The following is a 27,094-nucleotide window of genomic DNA, read 5'->3' on the forward strand; positions in this document are numbered from 1 at the left end:
AATATCTTTGGCGTCTATAAACCAGATGTTACAGACTTTTGTTTCATACACACATTTGCCCTTAATTTGACATAAGTGACTTTGAGTTGTAGGGCTGCAGCTAAAGACTGTTTTCATAACAGAAGAAGAAGAAGATGTATTTAAATTAAATGGAGAGGTGTCAGAGCGAGGGGGCTACCCATGGACCGGCGCCCTTAGCAGTTGGGGGTTTGGTGCCTTGCTCATGGACACCTCAGCAGTGCCCAGGAGGCGAACTGGCACCTTTCCAGCCACCAGTCAACACTCCAAATTATAGATTAATATGGTTGGTGGTTACCAACTGGTGGGTCACGGTCCAAAAGTGGGTCACATTCCATTCTGAATTGACCCCAAGTGACTGGCAAATGTGTCAAGTATGTAAAAAGCACACGTTATTTTCAAGTGCAGTGAATTTTTGACACAAACCTGTTATTATGAAGTCCCATTTCCTGCTGTAGAGTGAGTTAATAATGGACAGCTACTTAACAGAGAAAGCAAACTAGCTCGACGACATGGCCAAACGCAGTTATGACACTGAATATAAGAAACTGTGTGGACCTTGAACTAAGGGCTGAGGAGAAATCTGGACCACTTGGGAATCACTGTGTTAGAGAATGGTAACAATTGCTGTGACACTGGTTCCCAACCTGAAGGTCCTGACCCCCCTATAGGGTCACCAAAGCTTCATGGGGGATTTGCTAGCTCTTCTTAATCTTAAGTAGGCCTATATCTCAGCTTTCTATTCATTCCTGTAAAAGAAACAAAATGAAATTGTTATTTTTAAAGTTGAGATTATCGTTCAAGATATAAACTTCTCACAAATCTCACAGGATGAGGGCAAAGCGAAGACCCTGAACACAAGCTATATTCACAGATCCCTCACTCTCTGCCAGACAGCCTCATCCTACGTTAGATAAACACGAGGTCAAACCCACCTAAGAGCGAGCAGAACAATGAGCAAGAGTTGTGGAGAAGAAAACACAGAATTTGTCAAATTTGACAAATATCAGGAAAACTCATCTCTGGAAATAATCTGCCTAAAATTCATTTAAATCACTGTTTACACAAAGTTTCTGCAGTTATTGTGTTCACTATTGAGGTTAATTGAACAGGTTATCAGTTATTTTGTACTGTTATTGTTATGTGTTGAATATAATATGAAATATCCATAAGTAATGTCACTTAGTCAGGGGTCGCAGTTTACTCAGTGACAGCAAAGGGGTCTCTGTCACTGTCATCAGTCTCTTAAATAAGACAAAGAAAACCGCATAATTCTCATAATAAGGAAACTGGAACCAGACAATGTTACTTAAAAGACTGAGTCACCAATGAGTCGGCTAATTGTCTCAGCTCTACCTTGAACAGTGAGGCTGTGTCTCCATTAGACGCGAGGTAATCAAGCATGTTGTTAATTAATAAGGGGAACAGGAAGTTGTGATTAATGTTTTTTTTTTGCCTTTTATACTTGAAAAATATTTCTGTTCCCATCACTGAGTTCTCCTGCTGTGTGTTAGAGCTGAAACAATTACTCCATTAGTCAGTAGACAGAAATTATCTGCAAGGTATTTTTTAAGCAAAACTGCTAAACACTCTCCAGTTTCAGCCTGTCAGATGTGAGGATTGCTTTGTCTAATGTGGTCATAAAAACAGAATGTTTTTAGGTTTGGGATTGTTGGTCAACAAAACAAGCATCTGAAGAAGTCACCTCGGGCTCTGGGAATTTGTAATGGATGTATGGTTTGACCCATGTATGATGTTTTGCCCACATGATTGATCAGTGAATAAAAAACATTACCCTCTAGATTTAAGTGAACTTTAGCAGTTACTTGGAACATTCATTCAAGTGCTGTACTAAAGCACATTTTGAAGTACTTGTAATGTCCTTGAGTTCAGAGAGTGGGCCCTCCAACAGTGTACTGGGTGGAGAATGGGCCCTTAGGAGTGATTGCCACCTTGGAAATATGTTCAAATTAGAACTCTCATTAAATTAAAAACGGTGCCGTTTGCTAAATATGCTGTTGAAAAAGACAAACCTATCTCCATCCTGACACTCCATTTCCTCTTTTTTGTAAAATAGCCAATAGCACCTATAACTAAATGATACACTTAATCTATAGCTACTACTCTTTACACTGGATTTAATCAGTCATCTGTCTCCTGTTTACAAGTAGTACATAACGCTGTAGCCAGACTTTTGACAGGTACCTGTAAGAGAGACCACATCACCCCTGTCCTAGCCTCTCTCCACTGGCTGCCAGTGCAGCACCGTATTGATTTTAAACTTCCTTTATTCACATACAAAGCCCTGAATGGAGTGGCACCTTCCTACATGACAGAACTTTTAACCCCATACTCCATCTCCAGACCCCTCAGGTCGGCTGACCTAGGGCTTTTAACTGTTCCACGCACTTATTTTAAACTCAGGGGTGACCGTGCCTTTGCGGTCGCAGCCCCCAGACTCTGGAACAGCATCCCCCCCTCTGTCAGACTTGCCCCCTCCATCGACTCTTTTAAATCAAGGCTCCTTTTTACTAAAGCTTTTGAGTCCTGATGTTGCCTATGTGTTTATTTGTGCCTTGATCTATGTTGGTTGCTGTTTTTGTTCAGTTTATTATTTTACTTCAGTTGTATCTCTTTTATTCATTTTTAACTGTGCAGCACTTTGGTCAACTTGGGTTGTTTTTAAATGTGCTTTATAAATAAATTTGGCTTGACTTGATAGCTATAAATCACCTATTAAGGTTGTTAAATTAAATGAATAATTTCTTATTTTCTTTGGTATTTTGTTACATACAGATATGTAATGATGATTGCTATAGATGTGCTCGACAGTGTGCACTGGGGCCCACTGTAACTACCTTACGCCATTGGTTTTGATGCTAATACTAACAAAGTATTTCTACTCCCTATCGCTACTTTACTCAAGTAAAAGACCTGAGTACTTTATCCACAGCTGGAATTTAGCTGTTAACCCTCTTACTGTATAGAAAATAATGATTAGTAATCAAAAATAATAATTGGCAGTGTAAATGATAATTAAAATAATAATTAGCTAATGAAAATAGGCTAATACATTTTATTTATTTACAGACGTAAAAGATACAATAATAGGCCTATAAAAACATAAACATGAATTTGATTTGAAAATACTTCAGCTCATACAGATTTATACACTAAATGCTTACAACAGTGAGTGTTGTGAGGAAACTACATCATAACACCTCAGATGACATTTAGAGAGTAAGATTTATGGCATGCAAAGCAAGTTTAAAATGAAAAATATAAATATTTTATACAACATGCTGTTGCAAAAAGTTTTTTTAAAGGGTTTTTATAAATAAATCGCACCAGTCTTTGACCTTTAATAGGTAAAATACCTCATCATGTGTAAGTATGTGTTTATAATGTGTGATGATGGGTGTGTCAGCAGGTTCTCTGCAAACAGGGTGGAAGCACTGCGGTGCCTTCAGGTAGCCCTCATAAAAATCGTAAAAATAGAAATATGCATCTAAGTACTTATTTTTCGTTCTTTAAAGAAATAAAATATATCTTTTTTTGTTTTACAGCTACACGAAGAAGATTATTATTATGTAGAAAATATAATTTACAGCTAATATACTTGTGATGTTTCAAGAGTAATTAACGGGTAAATGAAACAGCTGTGAAAAGCTTCCTTTTTTGGAATTTTCTTTAAATTTCACTTCACAATATGCCACGAAATTAGTTAATATAAGCTGTCGTTAAAATGATCAGCATCGTCATTTCTCGGCTATTCATCACTTTGATTCGTTGCTCCTTGTGGCCCAGGTCTTTAAAACTGCGATATATCCGAGTCGTGTGAAAGCATCATCAGTGGTGTGGTCCAGCGGGTTGCGGTTGGTCCAGGTCAGGAGCAGCGGCACGTCGTCACTCATCATTCACGCTGACATCAAACTTTTGATAAAAAGTGTTGTTTGTCTCGACAGAAAAACGCAGTTAATGTTTGAAAATGTCCGATGACTCGTGGGCGCTCGCTGTCGACGTTCAAGAAGCCACAACTCCATCCAAACAGGTGAGTTTTAAAGGTGACAAACGGCTCTGAAAGTTACATCAAACCGGGCTAACGAACCTGCTCACCGTCTGTTAGCAAGTTAGCTGAACTTGCTACCTAGCTGCTTTACACACGCACTTTGTTGCATCATTTTTTTAAAAAGCTAATAATGTGTTTTCTCCGACTAGGCGGACTTCTCAAAGAAAGTGGAGCCACTGCGGGGTCCTCGTAACGTAAGAGGAGACATCAATGGTAATTTAATTAATCGTTTTAGTTGTTCTTAACACCTTAAACTATCTAATTTGACCAGTTAGTCGTGGTGTCTGACGGTTGTTGGTGTTGTTTCCACCTGTGCAGGCAACATCGTGCCGGACAAGAGCGAAAATGGAGAGTGGAGGAGAGACGGGGACAAAGTGGACCTGGCCGAGCAGTCCCTGCTGAATAAGCTGATCCGTCGCACTCTGGTGCGGAACAGAAACCAGGTGGAGGTCCTGCAGCGGGACCCCACCTCTCCTCTGTACTCCGTCAAGACTTTTGAGGAGCTGAGGCTGTGAGTCTGACAGAGCACATGTGTGCATGGGTGTAGATTTAAGGTGGGAGCAGGGGACACGTCCCCCTCAATATGTGCACTTGTGTCCCTCCCAGTGAAAATATAAAAGGACCAAAGAATTTTATTTTAGACACATATAAGAAATTTACACCAAAAAGTTTTGGTATAGTACCTGTAGAACCAAAAGTAATCCCCACGAGCGTGCACCTTGACTGAGGATCTGTTCAGCATTTCCTCAATAGACAGTACTCTCAAATGCATGCTGGGTTGTTGTCACTCACTCCTCCATCCAGCTTTCTTTGCATTTCCTCTTTACCAGCGATGCAGAGGAACACCTGCACCTCATTTATTGTCCACAGAACGAGGTCGCTCACCGACATTTTTAGAACAAAAAAGAAGAGGCAGGAGTGAGTCTCTCGATGGGAAATTAAAAATAGCGGTGTAGTGGCTGTCTCAACATACCACAGTTGCTAGGACACTTACTGTAGTTTGTGAGGTGTCTAAGTTTTGACTTGTGTTTCTGTTCCTTTCCTGGAGATCCACAGTTGTCACACGGAGCGGGGAAAAAGTTGAGCAAGGTTTATTGAGAATATAAAAAAAAGAAACTCAACAGCAGGGCAAGTCCTTCCAGAATTACATCTCGTACGGTCCACTACCGACTTGATGTCCTATTTCTATATATTCTCACGTATTACCCGTTATTATACTTGAACACTGCAGAACAGGGTCAAGAACTTATTACGATCAAACAACACAAATTCATGTTGTGTATTTACACAAGACGTTGTCCACAAACTCCATTTGTCATGCGCACTAAACTGCTGTACGACACCATACCTGATGTAAATAACTTGTGCCTTTATTCTAAAAATTAAATAAAGCACATTTAACACAGCTCTAGTAAAGTTCACTACCATACACTGTTTAAAATATACAGAAACGGCTGTGCAAACTTAAATAATAGCAGAACCTATATGATATGTCATATGATCAGTATTTTATGTGATGATCTCAAACGGGTCAATTCGGTAAGTTCTTCAGCTCATTGAGAACTCTAATTGCAACCAGCTCTGCCATGTTTTTCCTCCAAGTGAGAACACAAAATATATGCTGGTTGAAATTCATACACAGTTTTTAAACCCTTGAATATCCAATCAACACTAAAGTGTATGTCATGTAGAAGAGCCAATAAAACAAATGAAAAGGTCAGAGTTGTCATGTTGATAATTAAGGTGTGTCGATTGATTGACATCGTCAGGTCATGCATTAAGTTACGTTACAAGTAAACAATCCATCTTAAAAGTTGCCGGTAGCTGCTGGCAGTCGGCCCAGTGAATTGAATTAATTTTTCTCAGTCTGTACCTGTTGCTAGAGACAGCAAAGCATCCTGTCATTTTTCAGTCATAAACTTGCTACAGTATGAACGGTGGTTACATAACTCTGACGGCTCTCTAATGACCAGTCAATGGAATGCAGTGTTTTACGGTCCATCACCTGTCAGCACCAAATCAGCGTGTGAGGTACCCCAACTTAGAGGTGATGAAAAATGGGGACGGTTCTCTTGGTGTCATCCACAAGTTTTCACAATGGAAGCAGAAAAATAGCTGTTCTAATGCGTACTGAACTGAGCTGAACCAGACTGCTTGGTGGGAACGAGGCCAAATAGATGCAAAGGAAGCGCGAATTGGTGCATAAAAATTCACCAAAATGCAGAAAGTTTAGTGTTTGATGCTCAAATGTTTTTGGCAAAGGACCCCCAAATCCAGCATTTCATATTTCAGTGTTAAAGTGAAACCTACATTCTTTACCCTACTCCCACATTTTGTTCTTATTTTTTACTTCAATAGGAAACCTGAGCTGCTGAAGGGTGTGTACAACATGGGTTTCAACAGACCCTCCAGGATCCAGGAGAATGCTTTGCCCATGATGTTGGCACAGCCGTGAGTTAATTTTTTCTCTTAGGAAAGTAGTGCTGACAAGTTATCAATTCATTGACTAATCAATGAACAGAAAATGAATCATGTAAGTATTTGTTTTAAGGAAAATGCTTAGTACATGCTGCTTCAAGCTTCTCAGATGTGACGAGTTGTTGCTCTTCTCTCCTTAATGTCATTTAATTGTCAACTCTGGTTATTCAGTAATCATTGAAAACCTTTATCAAATAAAAATACCAAATAATTTTTTTGTTCAAGCCTCTTAAATGTGAGGATCTGTTGCCGTTCTCTTCCCTGTGTCATTAAAATTAAATATCCTCATGGTTTTAGAGTATTATTTTGACAGTTAGCAACTTGACAACATCACCACTGACTCTGGGAAAATAATTATTTTAACAATAGAGCAGATGTTTATGAAGAAAAACTGCAGATTTTCTTTTCCAAGCTTCTCAAATGTGATGATTAACTGCTCTTCTGTCTATTATAACATTGTGAATTGAACATCTTTTCATTTTTGACAATTGGTTGACAAAACAAGTGACATCACCTCAAAACATCACCTTGGACTTTGGGACGATTGTCTCTATTTTCAGGCAGTTTATGGACAAAATGTTTTTTCAGTTAAAAAAAAAATCCACAGAATATTTAATTGGAGCTCTATTTGAAAAAAAGTTGAAGGTTTAGCCACTTTTGATTTAACAGCATCTATTCACTTATCACTGGAGTATCCAGTTTAGGACTGCGGCTATTATTTTCATTATTAGATATGCAATATGTAATTTTCTGCTGCTTAGAGAGTCTCAGTCAAAACAGTAATTGCAGTTTCTCCCCGTTAGGATTCCTTTAGAGTTCATCGTTCAGGAGGTTTTTAAAGTGAGCCGAGTTATCTGCAGAGGTCTCCTCTCTAAAACAATCAAACCTTGAAATCTAAACTGGTAAAAATCACTTAAATTAATTTCATGCTAAAAGGCAGTGTTTCTCCAGGGGCTAGAGTGAAGCTGCCACTAACATTTGCTGAGCTTGTTTCTCTGATAAATAAAGATCCAGACATCTGCTGCCTAAAATCCTTCATTACATCAGATAAAATGTAAAGTTAAAAACGACTAAGCTCTTTTTAAAGTGTCTTGTGAAAACGTGGCCTTAAACTGGATGAAGTCAATTTATGACAGCTTCTGGCCGACGACCACAACCAGGCAACAGTGGCCAAATGACACGCACTGTGATCTTGATTAAAATTACAGATTTCTCTGCGTTTGAACATTGCTGGAAATGTTTGGGGCAGTGTAAGTACACAACTCCACAAAATATTTAACACTGTTGGAATCACTTTTAGATATTCTAATGGGTAAAAGTTATCTTTAATTTAACTAGTCTCTTAGGAAAAAAAGTAAAACAATTAAAAGAAGTCGCAGATCTTTAGAATTCAAGATGATGTCTTTATATCACTTGTTAGCAAAGAATGTTCTGCTAATCATCTAATCAATTAACCATTTCAACTCTAATTCAGTAAATGCACTAGAGTGCAGAATTTGGCTTTAGTAGATACAATTTTGGCGTGTTTGTGAAGATTCTCAGTCATCCAGGTCACGGTAATCCTAAGTGCTATATTGTAGGCACCTGGACTTGCTTGAGTTTCTTGAAGTTCATGAACTAAAGAAACGTCTTGGATGAGAGGTGAAACGTCCTCAAGTTACTCAAGCAAGTCCAGTTGCCTATGATGTAGCAGTTAGGATAGAAGTTTTACCTTTTTTGCCAGTTTCAGCACATTCAAGTGACTAAAACATACATTTATAGTGCTTTTATTTACATTCATCATATCCAGGGTTTTACTACAATGGAAAATAAATTGTAAGCTACTTTTAAAACTACGAAAAAGTAGAAATAATGAGGAATGTAGGAACTAGTTTGGCATTAAGTAAATGGGCTAGGGCTGCAAGTAATGATTACTGTCATAAATTAATTCCAGTTATTTTCATGTTAACTTGTTTGGTCAGTAAAACATTAGAAAACTAAAGAAAAAACAAACATGAAAATAATCTAGTGCCCGAGGTGATGTCATCAAACATCTACAGCATTTTTTGGCACAATAAGAAATGACTTAAAAACATTTCATTTCATGGACTGTAACTATTGTCTTTGCAGTAGCTTTAAAAACCTGTTTTAACGTCTCTCAGATCAGGTTGTCTGTTTTTTTTTTTTTTATGTTTCTAACTCCTTTACATGTGCATTTTCTCTTCTTCCAGACCTCAGAATCTGATCGCCCAGTCGCAGTCTGGCACAGGTAAAACTGCTGCTTTTTCTCTGGCCATGCTCAGCCATGTAAACCCAGCCAATAAGTGGACTCAGGTAAGCATAACATGTAATCTCACCCAGCCAGTGTCCACATACAGTTATAGAAGCTGGAATTATCCCAGCATTTAAAAACCGTTTGCTTCCTTCAGTGCCTTTGCATCTCGCCAACATACGAGCTCGCTCTGCAGATTGGTCAAGTGATCGAGCAGATGGGGAAATTTTGTCCTGATGTGAAACTGGCTTACGGCATTCGGGGCAACAGAAGTGAGAATGTGACCATAATTGTAACGAGCCAAATGGTATTTAAAGTCATCAGAGAGCCAGTGTTGGTTTTATAATTACATGAATTTCTGCTTTCTGTTCAGTGGAGCGAGGCATTAAGCTGCAGGAGCAGATTGTCATTGGAACACCAGGCACAATCCTCGACTGGTGCACCAAATACAAGCTTATTGATCCCAAGAAGATTACTATGTTTGTGCTCGATGAGGCTGATGTGATGATTGCCACACAGGGTCACCGGGACCAGAGCATCCGCATCCACAGGTGGGTTCCTTTCAAGGGAAATCTATCAGTGAGTTTTCTTTGTCCTGTCAGTCAACAGTGTTTAACTCCTTTTCTTCGTCCCAAAACACAGACAGCTGCCAAAGGACTGCCAGATGCTCCTTTTCTCTGCAACCTTCGAGGACTCTGTGTGGAGGTTTGCAGAGCAGGTGGTTCCTGATCCCAATATCATCAGGCTGAAGCGTGAAGAGGAGACGCTGGACACCATCAAGCAGTTCTATGTGGTGTGTAAGGAGAAGGAGGACAAGTTCACAGCTCTGTGTAATCTGTATGGGAGCCTCACCATCGCACAGGCCATGATCTTCTGCCATGTAAGTCAGTTGTTTCAGCATTTCATATGAGACGGTTAAGCTACGTTTAAGACTGAGAATATGACCACAGATACTGACGGACTGGATATCTCTTTAAACAGTTTGATTCTGCTGGAAAAATAGATCTGTTTTAGGTGTTTTACATCTGTATCTTCATCTGTCCCATTCTCATGAATGCAATAAGAAGGCCTTGAGGGATTTTTTTTCAAATTTGGCACAAACATCCACTTGGACTCAAGGATGAAATGATCAGATTTTTTAGGTCAAAAGTGAAGGTTGTTGTGTCCTCATCTGTCTAATTCTTATTAAGGTGATATCTCATGAACGTCTTGAGGGAATATTTTTATTTTTGTTTTCAAATTTGGCACAAATGTCCACTTTGAGTCAAGGATGAAATGATCAGAATTTGGTGGTCACTGTGACCTCATCTGCCGAATTCTGGTGAACGTGATATCTCAAGAACGCTGTAAGGGAATATCTTCAAATTTGACACAAACATCTACTTGGACTCAAAGATGAAGTGATTAGAATCTGGTGGTTAAAGGTCGAAGGTCACTGTGACCTTGCGTCAGTCTGATTTCGTGAACGTGACATCTCAAGAAGGCCTTGAGGGAATTTCCTCAAATTTAACACAACTGTAGATTTGCACTCAAGGTCACTGTCACCTCACAAAACATGTTTTAGGCCAGAATTCATATGCGAATTACGACAAAATTTCACACAGATGTCTAACAGGTTAAAAATTATGACGTGATGACATTGTATATCCAAAAGGTCAAAGGTCAGCTTCACCGTGATGTCATAATGCTCTGCAAAAACACTTTTCTGGCCATTATGCAGTGGTATCAGTCGTGTCATATCTCAGGAACAGAAAGGTAGACGTTTGGTCAGACACTGAATTGGTGACCATTTGGGTGTCCATTTTGAAACTGTGCTGATTGTATAGATCTCATGGATGTAAACTGTGACTGCAGCTTGAGCAATGTGTGGGGAGACACACAACTGCGGAGAGGTAGTTGTGTTCATTTTTTAAAGTGATTTCACCAGTGTAAATGTTGTAGTTCCTGTACAAGATGGCGGTGAGGCACACAAAGAAGCAACTAGAGTGACATCACAACTGCCATTTGTAACAGCATTTACAAACGCCAGCTAGTGATTATATTAAAACATCAAGCAGCAGGGAAAGGAGGTTTTTCACTGAGGTAGTTGAGGCATTAGCAGCAGAATTCTGTCGCCCTCGCCATGGTGCTGTCCAGCAGCCAAAAACAGACAGCTCTTTTCTTCCTCTTTGTCAGTTTTAGCAGCACCACTCCTGCCACACCATGCAAATTACAAAACAGCACCACCACATCGGCTAATGCTGCAATCGACAAATAATGTTTTCCATGAAGACAACTCTGGACATTTTGTCGAGCTGGAACTGGCACGAAATTTGATGGAGGCAGCAGCATTGTAATTCTTTATGCAGGAAAAATCCGAATAACAAAGGGAGCCAAACCACCTCAGAATGTGGTCGGGCTGATACCATACGCATTTACACTTTGCATTAATATGTTGTCTTTTGTTTTCCAGATATCCAGATACAGATTCCATGTTGATATGAGTTGCAATGACATCTTGAATCTTGTTAAATTGAGAGATGTCTTAATCAGTAAACCATTCTGCAAAAGACAAAACAAAGAACCACTAGAGCACCACATCCGAGCAGAAGGCCTTAAGATGCTCTGCTGCATTTAAATACTTTGAAATTCATCACAGTTAAATCATTTTTAGTTCCAGTTAATGTCCCCTGACAGGACGCAGTATGAGCAGTTCACATAGCTGATACTTTTCTTCAGACTCGCAGGATGGCTGCTTGGCTGAGTGCAAGCCTGACCAGCGAGGGACACCAGGTGGCCTTACTGAGCGGGGAAATGACTGTGGAGCAGAGAGCTGCCGTCATCGAACGCTTCAGGAACGGCAAGGAGAAGGTGCTCGTGACCACAAATGTGTGCTCCAGAGGTAAGAAGGAGAGATCTGAAAATGAAATCATCATCTTGATGTTGAGAGGTGAGCGTATATGATACAACCAACCCATGTGTGGTTATGTTGACTACAGGTATTGATGTTGAACAAGTGTCACTTGTGGTCAACTTCGACCTCCCCGTGGACATGGACGGGAACGCCGACAATGAGACGTACCTTCACCGGATTGGCCGCACAGGACGCTTCGGCAGAAGAGGATTTGCTGTCAATATGGTTGACAGCAAACACAGCATGGATATTATCAACCAGATTGAGATGCACTTTAGTACGTTCCTGTTTCTGTCAGTTTGATTATATAAAACAGTAAATATATAATAGTCCTAACATGACGTTAATCTCTGTCTTTCTCCCACAGACCGGAGAATCACGAAACTTGACACCAGCAATCTTGAAGAAATGGAGAGCCTGATCAGCTGAACGCTTCGCTATGTGCACTACCAACACTGCAGCAGTTAGACGTGTTACCTCAGATGTGACTTGAGTTCTTTTCCAGGGTTTATTGTTTGCATTTTATTGTTTACAGAGGAGTAATTGCATGCTGATTTTGACTATGCAAACTTATTTCACAGCAGTTGTTTGTGCCAAAGAAGTGTTTTCATTTGATGTGTCCGACTTTGATCACTGAAGTCACCTTAAGCCTTTGAGCCGTCTCCCGGAGACTTTAAACTAACCACTCGCTGTTAAAACAGCATTTAAGAGGAGTGATATTAACACTACAGTTCACGGTTTGCAGTGTTTGTTTGATTATCTGAAGTGATTCATTAGCGCAGGATCGGTGGGACAGAAGCACGAGTCTCATCTGTAGATCAATGCTGAGATCAGATCCAATATCCTCGAGTGACTTGAAGCACCTTGAAGTTTAAACGCCTGTTTCAGACGCAGTCGTAGCTCAGTTTCCTGATTATTTGATGTTCTATCAGACTGTGAAGCCCCAGCTGTTGCTCATTTTTTGTGTGGGCAAAAAAAAACAATAAATATCCTGTTACGTAACAAACCTGTTGAGTGTCTTGTAGGAAGTACAAACAGGAGCATGCACGCACAAGCCAACGAGGGCAGGTGCTGAGACAAAAGTAAGCAGATATTAAAATAATTTGCTCACATACTGCAGGGCTCTAATGTCCACTTATATATGAGACCAAGGTGGTGACGTTTAGAGCACAACTGCTCTTCATCAGACTGAAGTTACTGTATCTGTGCAGCACCATCTTTGTTCATATCTAAGATGGCTGATGAAGAGCAGTTGTGCTCTAAACATCACCACATCGGAGCCCTGCAGTTGCCAGCAATTTATTTAGTTGGAAATCAAGACTGATACTGGGTGTATCTGGCAACAAAATCAGTAGCTTAGCGCTTTTATTTAACGTCATGACAATATATTTCTTCAGTGAATATACAATATGTTTAAAAGCTAAGAGGCCTGTAACTATTAATTCTCTGACAGTTTACAGAGCAGGATTTTTATTTCTTGAATTTATGTTAAGACATTTTTATAAGTCATCAGGACACTTTAAGTCTTCATCGTAAACATAAAACTTTTATGCATCCAGAAATAATTTTGCGGCTCCATTTAGTACTGAAAATAAAAAAACAGTGACGGCTGTTGGCAGTTGGCCTTTTTTATCGCCATCATTTGGACTCAGAAAGAAAGGCACAGATGTTACTAATAACAATAACGACAGCTTTGTTCATTCATTTTATTAGTAGCACCTGTGCTTTATTCCAACTGCGACATCCCCTCTGTGAAAAAGGCAAATTTGTCTTTTTAGAGATGCATGTTACCTTATCTACACCAAAATTCAGCCTTCTGTCTTGACATGAATTGAAAGTGGAACAGTAGTTGTAATATAATCGTCAAAAGATGTCAAAGCTGGGTAAGACTCAAGTTGTCTTCTCCCATGATGGCGACATGATGAGAGTGGTTAGCTCAGGCAGATATGCCAAAATCTCCAACCTTCACCTGTACAAGGAAACAGGTAGCCGGAGCATCTCCAAGGAAATCTCACACAGATGCTTGAGATGGTTAGACCATGTGCTAGGAATGGACCAGGGCCTGATCACGAGAGTCATCTTAAGATGGACGCCACCAGGTAGAAGAAGGCCCAAAACCACCTGGTGCAGGACTGTGACACCGGAGTTGGCAAAGATGAACCTGTCATGGGGGGAGGCGCAACATGCTGCCAAGCCTTAGGGGTCTCATAGGGGATGGAAAGGCGTAAGTAGGTAAGTTGTAATATAAAGTGTGATGAATTGACTCAGTAAGTAATATACATCTGTCTTTATTTGGCATATGTGAACATCAACCATGAAAGAAAAGACCTGGAAAATGGCATCAAATAAACAAAGAAACACTGTCAGCAGCGTCTCTCATTATGCTTTGGTACAGAATCCAAAATAATCACACAGATTGATCAGATTTTCTTCTCAAAATCAAAACTGACAGCAGATCGAAGCTCAAAATTTCTATGTAATCTGCTATTTTGATTAAAATCTGTGGTTTAACTGAAACAAAACACCTGTAATTTTAAATGTCCTCAGAGGTCAGTGGTGGTTACATACAGTATACATTAAAGTGAGTGTTAGATGAGTAAGTGGACCTAACTCAGTAACTTTAAATATAAGTTACAAAAACAAGCTTGTGTATATTTAAATTTCCTTTTCAGACCTAGTGATGTGAGTGATTTGAATAATAAAAGTAGTCTGGTGTGTTTTTGTGCACAAAAAAGGTCAAATTAAGTCGATAAAAAATCAGATTTGAAGCATATCTACTCATGGAGCCTCCAAAGTCTTTAAATATATTGTTTTTACTGTGTTAACAACATCTCTTGTGCAAACTAAAATCTCCTGGAGCTCTGTAACTTCACCCTGATTGAACAAAAAATCAGAATCTGTCAGTATGCCATCAAACTTTATGCACATATATTTTTCTGCAGAGTGAAGCTCAAACATTCGAGTTAATAAACACAGTTCTGGGTGCAGAGGGGGAAATTAAATACCGCCATGAAGCCAGATTTCAACTGCAAAATAAAACTTGAAATCATCTCAGCTCACTCCTGCTCATTCTGAGAGATGCACAGCACCGATCTGTTCAAGATGCCACACTGAGCCAGCGTCATATCCAAGTCTGTGAAGGTCCTGCGTGGCATGTCCATGGTCTCAATGGATGCATCTCCATACTGGACTCCATACCTGAGCTCTGCGCTGGCTCTCACCATCAGCAGAGTGTCTGTGGGCTCAAAGTGCTGCTGGAACCTCCTGCCACATGGAGCTCTGACAGCGAGGAGCAAACTGCCAGAGGCACCAGCTTCTGTGGTCATTACTGGTCCTGGGTCAGGAGGCTTGGCCCTCTGGTCCACCTCACAGTCCTTCACTGTGGAGGGATCTGGCTCCTCGTGTCTGTGCCTGTGCTGCAGGATGACATCATCAGACAGGCTGAGCATGGACATCTCTTTGTCCAGGCTGCCCCCAGGCCCCACCTCTGACCGCCTCCTCCCTATAGACGGAAGCACCTTGTACTTGTTTAGGGACAGTGGTGGAGCAGCGGGGGCGTGCTGCAGCATCTGCACCACCTGCTCCTGGCTCAGCTGGCTGGCCTGCCACATGATGGGCTGGGACTGGGAGCGCAGGTTTCTGTCCGGCCTGCTGTACACGGCAGAGTCTGGAGACACAGGTGGCCTCTGGGTGCTGTCACCGGCACCTGGATGTGGAGAGGTGGAGGAGCTCACAGCCGGTCTGCTCCGCCCCTTGGAGGACTTTGGTCTTGTTAGATGCATCGATAACCAGAAGGTCCTTCCTTGCATTAATTAGACTTCAGAACAGTGGAAATTTCCAGCTGTGTCTTGGCTCCAGTTCTTCACAGAGAGTGAAAACAAGTCTCAGCCAACCTCAGTTAATGTCACACTCCATTAGCGGTGAACACAAACATACCCGGATGTTTAAAAACCTGCTAAACTACAAGTTAAAGCGTTTAAAATGCCGTTTATGCGCTTTCCATTCCGGTTTCAGCAGGAAGTGCCTTTCTTTAAGCGTCAGCGAGGTTGCCATGACAGTCAGGTTGCCTTGACGACGGCTTGTGGTTGGAGGCGGGGAGACCCCTGGTGTTGGAAGTGCGCAACTGCAGCTAGTCTCATCAGATGCTCTGGCCCTCTTTAACATTATTTTATCACCTTAATACCACATGACTGTGCTTACAGTTATGAATACAGCTTATTAGCCTGATTTTAAACTTAAGTTCAGTTTGAGACCCCAGTTGTAAAAGTTGTGATGAAGGAGGGAGTCAGATCTTTTACTTAAGTGAAAGTAGAAAGACCATAGCCTAAAAAGATACACAATTCAAAGCCCTGTATTCAAAATATCACTTTAATAATTTAAAATTAAAGTGCATAAATATTCTGAAAAAACAAGAAACTGCAGAGGTTAGCCAAAGTGCTGTACATGAAAAATAAAAATAAAAATAAAAATAAAAATAAAAATTAAAATAAAATACAATAAAAAAAAAAAATAAATAAAATAAGATAAAAATAAAATAAAATAAATTATTAAAAAAAAACATAATATAACTTTTTTCATCACTTACAAATACATAAGAGCAATTTGTTATAGCTCGTCGATGTGGAGCTAATTTGAGATACTTGTGTGCCACTGGTTAGATTATAGGTATAGCACTGCATCATATCATATAACTACATTGTGTTTTTCAGTTTAAAAATTAACTGTAACAAATAATTGTAGTATTGAATAATAATTAGGGATGCATTCATGTGTATATTACTTTTTAAATCATTAATATTAAACTGAACTTTATTGCTTCTTTTCTAACATGAACACTGTCACCAAGTGTTAATAAATCAAAGATAATTAGACACATAAGAGGGGGGAAATACTACATAAAATAATAATATAAAAGTGCATAAATAACCATACATAAATAAATTTATATTCCTACATAAACATGCACCACAATCTGCTCTGCTCTATAAGCAGCAGATGAGCTCTCAGACACTGTGCGACAGAGTACCATCTTCTCCACTTCGCCACATATCTCTCCGTCCTGCTCTTCAAACTGAAAGAGATTTGTTCATATGATGCAACTTTTGCCAACTCTCAAAAGAGGGCTCACCTGTTTTCCCCTAGTTTCGTCACTATAATTTGCTTTCCCACCATTATACTGATGTACCAAAGTCCCTGGCTCAACGGGGAGATGTCATTTGCGGGTCACTGAGAACACACAGCCTCAGGCAGAACTCAAAGTTAGTCTGGGTAATGTTTTTTATACGTTCATGAACCTTTAGCCAACAGTTCTGAATCATGGGATGCTCCCAGAGTAGGGGAAGAAGCGTCCCTTCAGAGCTGCAGCTTAAGCATCTTGAATTGGATTAATCTAATTTTGATGTCTCTTGATACCCTTGGAATATTTTCACGTTATCCCATTCTTTTTCTGTAACATCAGTGTTCAGATCTGCTTTTCAAGTTAACAAATGAGCGTAAGATACAGAAACTGTCTCTTATGTCCCGTGTCTCAGCCCCATATGTGTATATGACTTTTTACATTTAATTCTGCCACTGAACCAATGAATAGAAATCACAATTCATACAAAGATTTATTCAAAATGAGTACAGTAGCATCTGCATATATCAAAACGCAAAGAACTTAAAATGCAGAATGTCCATTGTAAATTATGTAAATGTAAACAACTGTATTAAAATTATAGATGCAGTAGATTTTAATTTTGCAGCTTGTAAGTGGGCTAATAGTATCCTCAAAATAATACAATATAATTTATTTATTGATTATATTTTGCATCATTAATCTATATCTGCAAAGGAACTGGTAACAAAAGTAATTAAATACTTTATAATATAATCAATTCCATCAATATTTCAATCTGCAGTATAGTGTAGCAGAAGAAAAAAGTAGCAGGAAAATAGAAATATTCAAGTAAAATTCAAGTTCGACAAACATCTTTTGAGGCACAGTGCTTGAGTTGCTTTCCACTACTGCGTCAAACATAGTTAGATACTATAGATGGTCATATTTTATTTATATCTGTGATTCAATAGAGTTTAAAGTAAATTTTAACACAGCTCTGCTCCTCCCAGATCCCTGATAAATCTATCTAGATTCCTGTTATTGGACTTTTATAAGTTTGTTCATGAGAGAAAATAAAGTCATAAACCAGGAGCACAGAATAATAAAACATGACACACTCAGTGACCTACAGCATGTCTTCATTTAATTTAGACAACAGGTAACAAAATTAATCAATAATTAATTATCAAATGAAAACACAAATTTAAAATCTTCAACCAAATTGTTTGTTTTTACATTAAGCTGCACTAGTTATAAATTCTGTTTGAATTAATGATAATATATATAATATATATCGTACAGTACATTCCTGTAAAACAAAACACCAGAGACGTCAGACAGAGAATAACAGCATATTTTGTCATTTATAAATTAAATGAACAATTGCACTGAGATCATAAACAGTGGGGTTAGAAACCCTGAGATCACTACTAAGAGTTTGTTTCATAATTTATTAAAAAATCATTTCTAAAGCAACATTACAAATTTTTGTCCTTAAAGTAAAAATGTGGCAGTGTTTAGACTGGCCTTTAAACTGCTATATGTGTTTTTTAAATTTAAGTATCCACATTATTCCACCGCTTCTGCCTCCTTATATTATATAGGAGTATGTTTTCGTTTTTTATCTCTCGAATAAATTTAATACTGTTGGCACATTTAGACTTTTCTGTCACTGAAGTGGTGATTTTATCTGTATTTTTTGAACAAGAAAAGCAAATTATGCAATATCGTGTGTCATCCGGTATCAGATAATCTAGTATGAGATCAATCTGTCAATATTTGAATAAAATATGGTTTAAGAACGTCAAAAAAATGGCCTAATTATTTAATATCAGCATTACTATAGTGCACAAAATTATGATTGGAATCAGTTCTAAATGGAGCTGCAACTAACATCTATTTTCATTTTCGACTACAATACTACCATTATCAATTTCCTGATGATCAAATCTGTAAAAAACAAATAATAATTCATTGAAAATTAAGTTAGACCGAGAAAAGAAGCAAATTTCATTTACAATTCAGATCCTGAAACAATCAAATATTTTGTGTTTTTGCTTGAAAAAAATACTTCAACGATTAATCAATCATCAAATTAGATGCACATTGATTTTCTTTTACTTATATTTGGATAAATAATGAAATCAAAGAGCTGTTAGCAGTGAGCTAAGATCGTCTTGGCCCCACTGTCCCCTTGTCTACTTAAATTAAAAAATCTACAAGCCAGAGTTAAATTAAAAAGATCATTCAGAGGTCTGTTATAAAGAGTAAAGATAAACATGCAACATTATGATTACCAGTAGTTTGATATAAATAAGAAATAGAAACACAATAAGTGCTGAATCAATGAAATTACGCTTCATTAATTATTAACACTGTACAGAGTGAACCCTTAAAACACCAAACAGATGTAGCAGCTAACTCGACAGCCCTTCATATTTTATAGTGTAATGTTTGAAGTGGTAAATAATAATAATAATAATAGCACTTTTGTCTCTATGGTAAGTCGAGCAGGTTGTGCTGAGCGTAAAGTTCCTCAGTGATCTGGTACACCTCAGAGATTAGAGGTAGAGCCTCCCCCAGCATGGCCACCACCTTCTCCGGAGGGCCCACGTTCATCACTTCTAAGAAAGCAGGACGCCCTGGGAGCACGCAGAACGCCATGCCCGCAGCTGTACGCACCACCCAAGGGTGGTGCTGGGAGAGAGACTCATTGTAGGCTTCTGAACACATGACAGAAGTCTTGCTGTCCTCGCTGCTGGTGCGGAGGCGCTCCAGGAAGAGCTCCAGCCACCTCAGGGCACGGTGGAGCCTCAGCAGAGTGCGGCAGCCGGACTCTGGGTGGCTGCCTCTCTTGGTCAGGTCCACCAGGTTGTTGTCCAACTCATATTTGACCATTGACTGGACGGTTGCGTAGTGAGACCCGTTCTCACCTTCCAGGAGAGCGACCAGGATCTTGATCTTGTTGACAGCATCCTTGGAAATGAAGCCGAACACACTTCCCAAGCAGTTCAGAAACCTGAAGGGAAACAGTTTGTTAACACCTCAGAAAAAGAAGAAGAAGAAGAGACTTATCAATCCTACACCAGTACAATATTTGCCTCACACTTGTAGTGGATTAGTATACAGTAGCATAAACATGGAAATACTCCAGTAAAGAACAAGTACCCTGAAATTATACTGAAGTAGGCTACACTACTTGAGTAAATGTACTTAGTTACTTTCCACCACTGCAGCTGAGTGTCATATGTACAGTACACTTACTTTACAAGACCACGCCACCCAGCAACGTAGTGTTCAACATAGACTTCTTTATTCTCCGACAGACACAACTTGAAAGTATCGAGCACCTCCTGAAAACAGAATTTATGGTCTTCTTCAGGAGCAGCCATGATGTCAGAGCTGTACGGAAGTGCTGTCGACAAAAAGAAAACAGGCAACAAATGAATGTAAATACGCGACTAACGGCTGCCAACAAAATGGAGGTCGTGATAAATATTAATACTGAGATATGCAACCAAAAACCGAGCACACTACCTGTAAGAAAACGTAGAAAAATGAAAGGAAAACTAAGAGTTTCTCTTCATGTCAGTCGTAAAACGGGTCACTCCTGCTTTAATCCCACGCTACTGCGCAGACTCGAACCGGGAAACACCGGGAATTGGTGATGCTGCCTTCAAAATAAAAGCGCTGGTTTCGCTTTAGTATGGGCAGGATTCCAATTTAGTATAGTATTTAAGCAAATATACTTAATTACGTTTCACCACTGGAAAAAGGGATATAACACTGTCAAAATCTTTAACAGTCTATGCTTTGACAATGGTTTACAAAGAAATAAAGCGTTTTATTTTGAATGTGCTGCCCGGAAGTTGTAACGTCTAGCAGTGTGTAGCTTGTCAGTGGTAAAAACAAATGGTACTTGAAATGACCCACATGTACACAAGTTAGACAATGAACATTACTTTGTAAATAAGGTGTTAATCATCAGAAGCACTCCGGCTTCCTTTGTGAAGTGTTAATTATTCTAACTTCAGTAACAGGCTGAGAAACATGCCTGAAATAAAAGTAACACCGCTGGGTGAGTAACGTTACAGCAGCTAGCTAGCATCTGCTATGCTAGTTCCGTCAACAACAAATGTGTCTATAACTTTGACTCTATCCATCCGCTAAATGTATGTCTCTCTCTGAGGACTAATAACTTGTGTACTTCCGTTATGGTTGTAAATAGCTTGTAACGTTCACTTTAAACTGTTAGCAGCCGCTGTTAGCTGGAGAAGCTAGCATAGTGATGCATTTACTGTGTGTTTGTTTTTTTAAGTTGTCCCTCAACTTCACTGTTCCCTCTCCAAGGTGCTGGACAGGATGTCGGCCGCAGCTGCATCCTCGTGTCTATTGGAGGCAAAAATATAATGCTTGACTGTGGGATGCACATGGGATACAATGATGATGTGAGTAAAGTATCTAATCTCCCAGACATTACAGCACGACAAGGTCTTTGATTTGGTTTCATGATGTCATAAAGAGCCCACACCTAACACAGTTGCCCAGATATTAACATAAATGTGAGGTGGGAAAAAACACAAATATAATTCAACATGGGAGCTTGACATGCAGGAACCAAAAATATAATGAAAGTAATATAACATATGACATAAACAAGGTGTTATGCGTAAAACTGAAGCATGAAAAGCGGGATGAAAACTTTGAAACTAACTTTCATCATGGTCCCAACCTGCCTCACATTATGGCAACAAAGACTGCTTTATCTCAGTAACATAGAGACCTTGATGACAATTGTGCCACACAGATTTAATTATAACAGATACACAATTACTCAACATACAAGCTGTACATTCACCCACCTCTCCTCATACAATTTTGTTAAATTTGAAGTTTTTACAACTGCCATATTATTACCAGTAGGGCTGCAACTAACAATTATTTTCATCGTTGATTCATCTGTAGATTATATTCTCAATTGATGGGTTATAAAATGTCAGAAAATGGTGAAAAATGTCTATTCCCAAAGCTCAAGATGTCTTCTAATGTTATACTACTCAAACCAATACATCCATTGCTGAATTAGTTGGCAATTACTTTAACAGTTCACAGCTAATTGATTAATCAATTAATAGTGGCAGCTCTGTTCACCAAGTGGTTGCTGTAATCGAGGGCTGCTGTTGGTCTGGCCAGCCATCACTTTGGAATTAGAGCTGTAGATTACATAACTAATGGATTTGTCAATCTACAGAAAATATGAGCAACTATTGTTAATAATCATTTAAGTTACTTTTTAAGCAAAAAAATAAATAAATCTCTAGTTGCAGTGTTTTAAATGTGAGGATTTGCTACTTTCTGTTTGTAAATTGAAAATATTTTGGTGTTGGACGATTGGCTGAAGAAAACAAGACATTTGAAGCTGTTTCTTCTTTTTCTGACATTTAAAAGACCTAAATAATTAATCAAGAAAATAATGGGTAGATTCATCAATGGAGAAAATAATCAATAGTTGCAGTGTCTACATTCAAAGTCTAATCTCTTTTTTCTATTCTCTAAGTGCATCTCAATGTGATTCCAATTGAGAGGGCTACGATGCGATTATAAAACTATTATCGATGCATCTTGATTCAATTTCTATATATGATTTATTGTTTCTCACTGTGTGACTTCTTGCTACTTTAAAAACATTGTGTATTTGTAATGATCCATAATTAAAATAAACAGATGAATTTATGTGCACACAGTGTGGCTCTTGTCCAGGTCCCTTTGTCCAGGCCAAAATGCTTTCATACACTAGTTGGTTTGGTTGTAAGAAACTTAGAGCCCAGTGTTACAAAATTGTGATGGATGATCGTTTCCGTTTTAAATTTCCGATTATTGACTTATCTGCATCGAGACAAAATCTTTTAATTTCATGAATTTATTAAATTTATGATTTGTTTTTTCCCCTTAACCAACATCTCCAGTGGCTTTAGCAAAGTCCATGAAACAGTCTTGTAACAAAAGGAGGAGGTTTGATGTTTCAGACCTTGTGAAGAAGCTATATTACATTATAATCCCAACTGAATGCATGTTTGCTTTGTCATTCCAGAGACGTTTCCCAGACTTTTCTTATATAACCCAGAACGGGCGTCTGACAGACTTTTTGGACTGTGTGATCATCAGGTTTGTCTTCTGAGTATTTACAGTATAAAGTTTCATTCCTCTCTCGTCAGTCCAGTGTTTTTTACATGGCTACGTCTGTTCCTTTCTCAGCCATTTCCACTTGGACCACTGTGGCGCTCTGCCCTTCATGAGTGAGATGGTGGGCTACGATGGACCCATCTACATGACCCATCCCACCAAGGCCATCTGCCCCATTTTGCTGGAGGACTTCCGCAAGATCACCGTCGACAAAAAGGGCGAAACCAACTTCTTCACCTCGCAGATGATCAAGGACTGCATGAAGAAAGTGATACCTTTGAACCTCCACCAAACTGTCCAGGTGCATACGCTCATATAGTTTTTGATGATATCCATCTATTAATCATTCCTGCACCAGCTGCTCGTCTCTTTTGATGGCAAATCAGGCTGTTTCTGTTGTGCTGCTGGCAGGTGGATGATGAGCTGGAGATCAAGGCGTACTATGCAGGCCATGTCCTGGGAGCTGCCATGGTGCACATCAAAGTGGGATCAGAGTCTGTTGTCTACACTGTGAGTGTAAACAAGTCTGCACTGTGTCAGAGTTACTGACTTTGACGGCCAAGATCGCAGATTAATGTCTTTTCATTTTCAGGGAGACTACAACATGACACCAGACAGGCATTTAGGGTAAGTGGCCTTTACTGTGTTTAATCACAACATGCTGGAGTTTATTAATACACACTGCACAGTGTCTTCATCCTCGTCTTTGTTTATTTATAGTGCTGCGTGGATCGATAAGTGCCGTCCAGACATCCTCATCTCAGAGTCTACGTACGCCACAACCATCCGAGACTCGAAGAGATGCAGAGAGAGAGACTTTCTGAAGAAAGTGCACGAAAGCATAGAAAGAGGAGGAAAGGTAATTTTAGAGTTCGTGGAATTTTGTATTTCAGGGTGTTTTAATTTGTTTTTATCTGCATCATGTCAAGGAAATTCAGATTTTCCAAATCTTTGTGAGGTATTTTTTTTTCTTCGCATCTTTTCAGGTTCTCATTCCAGTTTTTGCCCTCGGAAGAGCACAAGAACTCTGCATCCTGTTGGAAACTTTCTGGTAGGGTTGTCCTTCAATGTTTGAAGCAAGATTCACACATTAAGTTTTTATACTTTAACCATCAGTATCAGTCTGTGAATGTACCTAAGTCTCTGTCAGAGTTAGAAATAAAGGAGCAGAGATGATAGTGGAAGTGATAAGGATGCACTGATCTAACTTTCTCAGATTGATACGGATACCTGAGCCATGGGTATTGGCTGATGCTGGGCACTGCTGGACACCAGTGTTTAATTAATAAGCCGTATGCCTCACTGTGTGGAAGTGACCAGGATCATTCTTTTATGTGTAACGGCGGAAATTCATGCACGGCACGTCTGCTGCAACAGAGCACACCCATTATAATCAGCTGAAGCTGCTATACTGACCACTGAAGCCACAACATCACACTGCTGTTTTTTATTTTTACATAGCTAATCTATTTATTTATTTGTTTTTTCCTCTGCATGTGGCTCTGCAGCCATTCGACAGGTCAACACTACATAGAACTGTGTGAAAAAGTAGCACAGTCTTTTTAAAATGCTAAATACCTCATAGCACCTGAGGCAATGTGACACAGCAGAGCAGCCCTGTGGGTGTTTTTACATTTCACATTAAAATAAATCAATTCACCCTGTAGTTAAAATGATCCAGTTAATTAATTCCAGACCCTGCATAACCAACTGCATAATCAGTTTGAAAAACTCATGAGACTCACAGTGAAGCTGGCAACAACCACACGCTGCAGAGACAGAGTCCGTGTAGCAGGTAAAATAAAACCCCGCTCCTCACGACCTACCTGGAGTGTCATGTCTTTCTCTCCTAACTTTGGAAAACTAAATGTAACAGATAAATATATAGATATAATTTTCCTGAATTATTTTTTATTAGTAACATGTGAAATAGGGTATGGTGATTGTGCTAGGAAAGGTAGTATCGGCACTGTCTCTACCTGGAGCTCACATAAACGGAGCCTGGGTTCGTTGAAGGTGGCAGTGCTGTTTAGGCTGAGAAAGCCTGTGAGTTTATCTTCTCTATCTCCTTTAACTTTAGCTTATATTGGAGTTATGCTATGTAGCGTGTGAAATAGAGTATGGTGAATGTGCTAGGAAAGGTAGTATCGGCACTGTCACTACCTGGAGCTTGCATAAACAGAGCCTGGCTTTGTTGAAGGTGGCAGTGCTGTTTGGGCTGAGAAAGCCATGTGTAAAGTAAGGTAAAGGAGGTTATTGGTTGGTGTGGGGAGCAGTGAGACCTGGCATTAGGGGAGTGTCTCTGGGACGCCAGAGATCACTGTCTAGCCTCCTGGAGGTGTCGTGGGACCAACTAGACGAAACACTGGTGAAAGGAGGTTCCCACCCGATGACCCCAAAGACATGTTAGTTGTCACTGCTCACTGGTCTGTATAGTTAAGCCTTGCCATAATAGCTTATGATAGGGCTTAGGAGGTTATTCACTGAGAACAGAATGTTTTGGAAAAGTTTTGAATATACTCAGTAGCCCAGTAGGTAGGGTAAGCACATCGTGTACAAAGGCAGTGTCCTTGCCGCAGTGGCCTCAGCTTGGATTCCAGCTGCATGTCGTGCCCAGGAGTGCAGCAAGAGTGTCTAACTTTCAGGCAAAGATGGCAAGTGCTAGCAGTTTGCTTAAGTGCATGTTTATACACCTTTATTCATTTGAAACTACTTAAATAAAGTCACGAAAATGCAGTGAAATATTTTGGAAAGTTATGGAAAAGTTTTGAGTATTCATTGGTAAAAATGTTTGGAAACTGCGGTCTGCTGGTGCACTGCTGATACATGATGTAGCACACATATGTCATCATACGTAAACATAGAATTAAATTGAGTAGATCGGCCCCATTGTTGCCAATATCAGTATCAGATCGGTGCATCACCTTTTCTCTGGCTGAGTTTTACCACAGGGGCTTTTTTCTGGTTTATCACTGATGCTGTTCCAATTAAATTGAAAGTCTCTAGTCAATGTGAAGTAATTGCACATGATTACAACACACAAAGGTCACAAATTGTCTGGAATGAAAAAACAGCAGCTCCTTTAAATAGCTGTATTCACTTTATTAAGCTTGATAGAATAATGGCGGTATATGAACTTCTCCGTATTAAGTCACGGCTCATTGCTCAGACACTCTAATTACTTCCTCTCCTCAAACAGGGAGAGAATGAACCTGAAGGCGCCGATCTACTTCTCCACCGGGCTGACGGAGAAAGCGAATCATTATTACAAGCTTTTCATCACGTGGACCAATCAGAAGATTCGAAAGACATTTGTACAGAGAAACATGTTTGAATTTAAGCACATCAAAGCCTTCGATCGCTCCTACGCTGATAATCCTGGACCCATGGTGAGTATCTTCATGTTGCACTAAAGTGTAGAAAGTGTTCAAACGACAGTGAGCTACAACAGTGTGTCCAATTTCAGGTGGTGTTTGCCACACCAGGTATGCTGCATGCTGGTCAGTCTCTGCAGATCTTCAAGAAATGGGCTGGAAATGAGAAAAACATGGTGAGTCTCGTAAGGAAATGTAAGTTTATTTATAACAATACTTGATAAACAACTAGTTCTGCTTGTTTTGTTGTAGGTAATCATGCCTGGGTATTGTGTACAAGGAACAATCGGTCACAAGATCCTAAATGGGCAGAGGAAACTGGAGATGGAAGGCAGAGCAACAGTAGGAGTTTTTAAATTTCTCTTTCACCTGTGTTAGTGTGTGTGTTAGTTACCTTACGTGCAGTACAAACATGGTGACAGCATATGGTAGAGCCAGAATTCCACCGTAATGGCCGCAAGAGATTCTTGTCCTACAGTCCTACATACTCTCACCAGCCACTTCATTAGGTACACCTTACTAGTACCAGGTGGGACCCCTTTTGCCTTCAGACCTGCCTTAATTCTTGGTGTCATAGATTCAACAAGGTGCTGGAAACATTCCTCAGAGATGTTTGTCCATATTGACATGATGACATCACACAGTTGCTGCAGATTTGTCAGCTGCACATCCATGATGAGAATCTCCCGTTCCACCACATCCCAAAGGTGCTCTATTGGACTGAGATCTG

General features: G+C 39.6%; 4 protein-coding genes across 4 annotated transcripts in view; 2 read left to right on the top strand and 2 right to left on the bottom strand.

The window, feature by feature from the left end:
- Positions 1-3,891: 3,891 nt before the first annotated feature.
- Positions 3,892-12,691, top strand: ddx19a (DEAD-box helicase 19a). Its single transcript, XM_050064838.1, has 11 exons — positions 3,892-4,069; positions 4,237-4,300; positions 4,406-4,598; positions 6,446-6,538; positions 8,776-8,878; positions 8,974-9,088; positions 9,190-9,367; positions 9,459-9,696; positions 11,535-11,697; positions 11,795-11,986; positions 12,077-12,691. Exons 1-11 carry the CDS (start codon positions 4,007-4,009, stop codon positions 12,136-12,138), a joined length of 1,464 nt encoding a protein of 487 aa, XP_049920795.1. The 5' UTR covers positions 3,892-4,006; the 3' UTR covers positions 12,139-12,691.
- Positions 12,692-13,981: 1,290 nt separating this feature from the next.
- Positions 13,982-15,757, bottom strand: ubxn10 (UBX domain protein 10). The gene has a single exon (XM_050064849.1). It carries the CDS (start codon positions 15,516-15,518, stop codon positions 14,766-14,768), a length of 753 nt encoding a protein of 250 aa, XP_049920806.1. The 5' UTR covers positions 15,519-15,757; the 3' UTR covers positions 13,982-14,765.
- Positions 15,758-17,929: 2,172 nt separating this feature from the next.
- On the bottom strand, positions 17,930-20,448 carry cptp (ceramide-1-phosphate transfer protein). The gene is made up of 3 exons (XM_050064850.1): positions 20,345-20,448; positions 20,072-20,222; positions 17,930-19,826 (listed from the first exon to the last, which is right to left on the bottom strand). Exons 2-3 carry the CDS (start codon positions 20,197-20,199, stop codon positions 19,304-19,306), a joined length of 651 nt encoding a protein of 216 aa, XP_049920807.1. The 5' UTR covers positions 20,200-20,222; positions 20,345-20,448; the 3' UTR covers positions 17,930-19,303.
- Positions 20,449-20,696: 248 nt separating this feature from the next.
- The window catches only part of ints11 (integrator complex subunit 11), a 17,645-nt gene continuing 11,247 nt past the window's right edge, over positions 20,697-27,094 (top strand). The window contains exons 1-11 of the mRNA XM_050064835.1: positions 20,697-20,885; positions 21,158-21,255; positions 22,899-22,972; positions 23,063-23,291; positions 23,402-23,500; positions 23,583-23,617; positions 23,711-23,849; positions 23,977-24,041; positions 26,190-26,379; positions 26,457-26,540; positions 26,617-26,706. Coding sequence (XP_049920792.1) covers positions 20,858-20,885; positions 21,158-21,255; positions 22,899-22,972; positions 23,063-23,291; positions 23,402-23,500; positions 23,583-23,617; positions 23,711-23,849; positions 23,977-24,041; positions 26,190-26,379; positions 26,457-26,540; positions 26,617-26,706 — 1,131 coding nt within the window. The 5' untranslated portion in view covers positions 20,697-20,857. The remainder of the gene's footprint in view (positions 20,886-21,157; positions 21,256-22,898; positions 22,973-23,062; positions 23,292-23,401; positions 23,501-23,582; positions 23,618-23,710; positions 23,850-23,976; positions 24,042-26,189; positions 26,380-26,456; positions 26,541-26,616; positions 26,707-27,094) is intronic.

Source organism: Epinephelus moara, chromosome 16 (genome assembly GCF_006386435.1).
Source record: "Epinephelus moara isolate mb chromosome 16, YSFRI_EMoa_1.0, whole genome shotgun sequence".
Lineage (NCBI taxonomy): Eukaryota > Metazoa > Chordata > Actinopteri > Perciformes > Serranidae > Epinephelus > Epinephelus moara.